The sequence below is a fragment of the Terrapene carolina genome, unplaced genomic scaffold, assembly GCF_002925995.2.
Source record: "Terrapene carolina triunguis isolate 2854851 unplaced genomic scaffold, T_m_triunguis-2.0 Scaffold110, whole genome shotgun sequence".
Taxonomy (NCBI): Eukaryota; Metazoa; Chordata; order Testudines; family Emydidae; genus Terrapene; species Terrapene triunguis.
The window spans coordinates 4,823,875-4,830,398 of record NW_020664461.1 but is presented as its reverse complement, the minus strand read 5'-3'; the positions used below and the strand labels follow the sequence as shown (position 1 = coordinate 4,830,398).

At 46.3% G+C, this 6,524-nt stretch overlaps 1 protein-coding gene across 2 annotated transcripts in view; it reads left to right on the top strand.

Moving 5' to 3' along the window:
- The first annotated feature begins 196 nt into the window (after positions 1-196).
- DMAP1 (DNA methyltransferase 1 associated protein 1) overlaps positions 197-6,524 on the top strand; it is a 49,043-nt gene continuing 42,715 nt past the window's right edge. Inside the window, exons 1-4 of one of the 2 annotated variants that reach the window (XM_026651948.2) lie at positions 197-217; positions 1,587-1,696; positions 4,602-4,693; positions 5,808-6,003. In XM_026651948.2, the coding sequence (XP_026507733.1) occupies positions 1,595-1,696; positions 4,602-4,693; positions 5,808-6,003 (390 nt within the window). In that variant the 5' untranslated portion in view covers positions 197-217; positions 1,587-1,594. Of the gene's footprint in view, positions 218-360; positions 446-1,586; positions 1,697-4,601; positions 4,694-5,807; positions 6,004-6,524 lie in introns of those variants that run through there. The other variant, XM_024207487.3, reaches the window with a different exon arrangement.

Below are 6,524 nucleotides of genomic sequence, written 5' to 3'. Positions count from 1 at the left end.
GGGGTCGGGGCCCTGGGGGGTTGGGGCTGGACATAGGGTCTCTGGGCAGGGATTGAGGGAGTTTGCTCTGATGGCTCTTGAGGTGGGGCAGGGATTAGTGGGCCCTGGGGAATCTGTATCCAGGTGGGATGCCCTGAGAGGTCACAGATGCAAGGCCAGAAGGGACCATTCTGATCAAGTCTGACTAGCTGCCCCCAAGGATTCCTAGGGCAGATCAGTTAGAAAAACATCCCATCATGATTTGAAAATGGATCCACCAGGACCCAAAGGGCCTTAATCGCCATCTCAGCCCCCTAGGGAAACCCCAGCCAGTTTTACCCCTGGGCTGTGACTGAGGGGTCATTTTGCATTTTCTCCTGTAGGTAAATCCCAAGGAGAAGTCAGCACTAGCAGCCTTTGCAGTGGGAGGGGGTCTGTACAGAGTGGAAGTCTGGGATCCGGGCAGGTAACAGGACTGATTTTCAAACCCCATCCCACTTGGGCAAGTGGCAGCTTCTCACTTACCAGGATTTTCCTTCTTTGAAAAGTTTATTTTTACTGAGCCCATGGGAAAGCAGCACAGCCATACTGGTGCCTGTGAGGAATGTGCTCTAATAAAAGTCATCCTCTCTTAACTGGCTGGGTATCTGAACGGATGAGCAGTCATCCGTGGGAATCTTTTATACTCTTAGGAGATGAAGATCTAGGAGGGGATATTTTAGCGGTTTATCCATCAGGTTTGAGATGGCTAGTCTCCCTGGAACCCCTGGTTCAAATCTCAACAGCCCTGGATCCACAATAAATAAGTAGAATTCCAGGCACTTTATTGTGTGTGGCGCTTTGGATAAGACCTTACAAATGCCGTCCTTCTCTGCTCTGTGTGGGCACTAAAGATCCAGTGGGGTCACTGTCATGATAGCGAGAGAGCATTTGGCTAGAAATGTCCCCTTTTTCACTGTGTGACAGCTGGCGCCACACCACAGGTGGCTGCATCTCCGTTGGTGCAGTATATATAAAGTTGAAAATATTTGGTAAATTTTGCATTATTTTTTGTTGGAAAAGTCATTTTTTTCCTCAGCTTGTCAGTAGTTTTAGACTTGACCTCTGTCCTCCTTGTCAAAATAATTTGGCTATTTTTAAGATATCTGAAGCATCGAGTGCTGGCCATTTTCAGAGACAGGTTATTGGGCTAGAAATACCTTGGTGTGAGCCAGTATGGTGATGCTTATGTTCTTTTCCAGGAACAGGTACCCCGCACTGGTATCCCTCATTTTCTATTGCTAAGCATCTGAAGAATAAAGTCCATTTTAGAATCAAATATCAGGGCTTTGGAGCTGTGCTCCGGCTCCTCTCCAAGTCCAGGCAAAAACCTACTGCTCCAGAGCTGCTCCGCGCTCCAGCTCCGGGCTCCGCTCCAAAGCCCTGTTTCTGCTGAACAAGGCTGAATGACTTGGTCTGTTTGCTCTGTGGGGAAGAGTGGCAAGGGCTGTTGTACATGGGAGGGGGATGAGCAAAGTGGTTAATTTTACAGAGGACAATCTGCCTATATGCCCTGTGGATGCCCGTTCAAAGGGCTCCTGTTTTAATTGCTGTGTTTCTTCCAATAGAGAGCAAGATGGCGACGGGCGCAGACGTGCGGGATATTCTGGAGCTGGGGGGTCTGGAGTCAGAGAACACGGGAACCATCAATAAGAAGGACATCATCAATTCTGATAAGGTACTGGGGTTACGGGCCTGAACTCTTTGCCCTAGTCACCAACTTGAAAATCACACTTGTGTCTGAAAACTTTTTACCTACTGTTCTCACAAGTGACATCTCAAATGACTATAACTGAAAGAATGGGAGGAAAACAAATATTTCTTACTATTACAGTTGTTTACTTTTGGCATTTCCATGGAGTATCTGGCATCTTACATGTACGTCCATCTCCTGGCTTCCCAGTATCTTCAGTTACCCATCTCCTTGTGTTCCAGAGGGTTGTGTTCACAGAATCCAAACGTTTCGTCGGAAATCTAAACAGTCAAATGCCAAGTGTCTGGCAAACTCAAGAAGGGAAGGCTTTGGGGTTAAGGTGTTGAAACTGGGACTTGGGAGACCCCGAGCTATGTCTCTGGCTTGACCACAGGATCTCTGTGTGACCTTGGGCAAGTCATTTAGGCCTTGTCTGTATTAAGAAAATTTGCACTGTACCCCAGTTTCCCACCTGTTAAATGGGTATAATACTTCTTCCGTACTTCACAGGGGCATTGTTGTGCTCAGACACTATGGGGATGGGACAATATAAACAGAGAGATGGACAGGAACTCCAGATCCAAGAGAACCATGACTGTAGTGTAGGTCCCAGACTGTCCAATTTGAGATGAAACTATATAATAATAAAATGCCACCGCACTCAAAGCACTCCGCAGCCACTGTTTCCTCTCCATTGAAATGTCTATCGCCACACAGAAGTGCAGCTTCCTGGGCTGCCTTCTCATCAGTGCAAAGACTGATATAACGGCATTAATGAAAACTGGTGAGAGAATGTGCATGATTGGGGTGTTAAAATCACGAGCTATGACCTGTGTGCGAAGGACAGAGTGGGTAAAAGAGTTGGGGGGGGGACACTCTGCCTTAAAGAGCCCATTACTTGTATGAAAGTTATGGATAACTCAGACCCACAGGATCTTGAATGCATATGGATCAATGTGCTAACTAACAAAGCCAGGGACCAGGTATTGGTGCAGATCTGTTATATGCCACCAGTGGAAACCAGAGACCAGGATGAGTTACTCCTTAAACACCTATCTATAATGTGTGGAAAGATAAACAGTGTTATGGGGTACTTCAGTTTGGGAGACACACTTTGGAGGTCTTATGCAGCCAGTAGTAAAACACCATTAGTGTTTCTAAAAAATATAGGTCATTTTCTAATGCAAAAGTAACTTGAGGTAACTCTATGTTAGACATCATTATGAGAGATAAAGGTGAATTTATCAATGTGCTGGAAGTTGGTGTTTGCCTAGGGACCAGTGATCATGACATGGTTACATTCAATATGAGCAAACAGAGGACAGCACCAACTGGTAATGTATATACTTGGTGCTTCCAAAGGGTTAATTTCCCAAAGCTGAGGAAAATTATGAGCAAAATTGATTCAGAGGAAATATGTAGACAGAAAAATGTGAATGAAAATTGGGAGTTTTAAAAGAAGTGTATTAGATGGCCAAAAAGCCACAATCAAGAAAGAGGACAACTGATTAAAATCCCATCCTAGCTCCATGACAGAGTGAAGGCAGTAGTTGGGGAGAAGCAACATATGACAAATGGAGTAAAGGGGAAATAGATAATAATCAATATAAGTTAGGAAGATATCAAAAGTAGAAAATTGATAAAGGAAGCTAAAGTCATAAGGGAAAACTCCACAGATGGCAGGACTAAGGAAAATAAGGAGTTTTTAAAGTACACCTCTACCCCGATATAATGCTGTCCTCAGGAGCCAAAAAATCTTACCGCGTTATAGGTGAAACCGCGTTATATCGAACTTGCTTTGATCTGCCGGAGTGCGCAGCCCCGCCTCCCCGGAGCACTGCTTTACCGCGTTATAGCCAAATTCGTGTTATATCGGGTCGCGTTATATCGGGGTAGAGGTGTATAAATAGAAGTAACAAAAGAAATTCCAAGAATGGTATAGGCCCATTACTAGGTGGAGATGTAAAACTGTTAATGATGCAGGAAAGGTAGAAGTGTCCAATAAATATTTCTATTCTGTATTTGGAAAGATGCAGGACATTGAAGTAGTTTCCAGTACCTTAGTAACTAAGGAGGGTGTTAAACAATATTTCCTAGAAATAAATACTTAAAAATCAACAGGCCTGGATAATTTGCAACCAAGAGTCGTAAAACAGTTGTCTTGAGGAGATCTCTGGCTCACTGATGTTAATTTTTATAAATCTTGGAATACTAGGATAACTCCAGAAGAATAGAAGAGCCCTAATGTCCCGATATTCAAAAAGCGCTAGCTGGAGGAGTAGGGAGGTGATTTTATCTCTGTATACAGCATTGGTGAGATCAATACCAGAATACTGGGTCCAGTTTTATTGTCCACATTTTAAAAAAGATGTTGAAAAACTGGAGAGGGTGCAGAAAAGAGCAACAAAAATGATTTGAGGGCTGGAGAAAATGCCTTACTGTGAGAGACTTTAAGAGCTCAGTCTGTTTAGTTTATGAAAAAGAAGACTGAGGGGTGACATGATTACAGTGTATAAGTACCTTCCTGGGGAGAAAATTCCGGGTAGTAAAAGACTTGAATCGAGCAGAGAAAGGCAGAACAAGGACCAATGGCTGGAAGCGGAAGCCAGACAAATTCAATAAGAAACGAGGCACACATTTTTAACAGTGAGGGTGATTAATTAACCATTGGAACAAACTACCAAGGGAAGTGGTGGATTTCCCATCACCTGCTGTTTTCAAATCAAGACGGGATACCTTTCTGGAAGCCAGACAAAAGTTATTGGGCTCTATACAGGGATAACTGGGTGAAATATAATAGCCGGTGATATATAGAAGAAGTCAGTCTGTGTGATCGAATGGTCTCTTCTGCCTTAAACTCTAAATCTATAACCAAAATCTTCTGTTTCAGAAAAAATCCAAGAAATCATCTGAGACGCTGACATTTAAGAGGCCGGAGGGGATGCACCGAGAGGTTTATGCACTTCTCTACTCCGATAAAAAGTAAGCGTGTCTGGTTAGTGTTCTGCACAGTCTCATGGGAGAACTGGCACCCACCCCTGGCTCCAGTCTGTCATTGCCTGGCCTAGTCACACTTGGAACCTTTGACAGTCCAGCCCCTAAAATTTAGCTCCTTGAGTCTCATCTCCTCCAGGCTTTTTATCGTTTTTGTTTCTCTTGTTTATATTTTCTTTCTCATTCCAAAATGGGGAGGCTTTGCTCTGCGCATGTGATGAGAAAAGTGCAGTCACTCCAGAGCTACATCGCCTGGGGCAGCATATATGCCCTTTTGTATCTCATTCCCCTGTATGTGCCACCGGGAGTAACAACTGCTTTTGTTTCCGCAAGCGTTATGCTGCAAACTCGTAGACTTTAAGATCAGAAGGGACCATCATGATCTAGTCTGACCTCTTGCTCATGGCTCCTTGCACAGAACCTCACCCACTCACCCTGGTAACAGACCCTTAACTTCTGGCTGAGTTACTGACATCCTCAACTCATGATTTAAAGACGTCAAGTTATGGAGGATCCCCCATTGACACTAGTTTAAACCTGTAAGTGACCCGTGCCCCATGCTGCAGAGGAAGGCGAACCTCCCACATTTCTTCCAATGTGACCCAGGGGAAAATTCCGTCCCAACCCTAAATATGGCATTTGCTATGGACTGTGCCATCGGCCCAGAGGTCTCTAGCCTGTCTGCTTTCCAGACAGCTCTTCCTTTCAAATGCCTCCGTGCTGTTTGCTCCGTTTCCGGGCCAGGCATGTGCCTTTCCATTGACCCAGAATGACTCTAACCTCGCTAGCAGGCTCTGCGCCCTCATCACTCTTTACATCGTGGTGGCTTTGCCCCCCCTTTGGAGCCCATCAGCGGTGGGCTTGAGTTGATTCAGGGCGATTGGGGGGTGGATGCTGTTGCGTGACCCAAAGCCAGAGTGTCACCCCGGAGCTGTGTGTGGTGTCTGTCCGTCCGGGGGAGTGCGAAACCAGGAATGGGGCTTGAACCTAGGTCTCCTGCACTACCTACCGCGCTGCCAGGATCCATAGCAAAGACTCTCCAGAGGAGTGCAGTGCAGTGCAGACTGCTGCTTCTCTCAACCTAGCCTTCTCTGCTCTGCAGGGATGCGCCTCCACTGCTGCCCAGTGACACGACGCAGGGCTACCGCACAGTCAAGGCAAAGCTGGGCTCCAAGAAAGTACGGCCCTGGAAGTGGATGCCCTTCACCAACCCCGCGAGGAAAGACGGGGCGATGTTCTACCACTGGAGGAGGGCTGCAGAGGAGGGAAAGGATTACCCCTTCGCCAGGTTCAACAAAGTAAGTGGGAGCGTGTGGGGGTGGGGGAAGTGGACAGGCTGGCTGTCATCACACAGCAGGGAGCTACCCTCTGCATAGTGTCTCAGATGAGAGCCTGAGAAGTCCCTTCCTTCCACACACGGACTATAGTGCGCTATATTGGGCAATAACATTTTCAGTTGCAGTCTGGCCTGCGACCTCAGGCTGCAGTCTCACCTGATCCTTCAGGCTAAGTGGGTTCGGAATGGGGTCAGAGCTTGGCAGTACAGCCTTGGTGGTACTGGGAGTGCTGTGGGTGATTCAATAGGTGGCAGTGTTGTTCCCGCTGCATCAGCACTGACTCAGTGCCCCATTATGGCTCTAGGAGGTGCTGTGTAGCAAGAGGGCTCATATTTTTAATGAGACTTAGACAAGGTCTTTACCCTTGTCACCCTGGATCACGTGAAAAATTTTGGGTGTTGGCTGCAGTTTCCTCGCCAAATTCCAACACAAATAATTACGTTCCACCTACCTGAAATTTCCACTGGGGTTTTGGTTGGGTG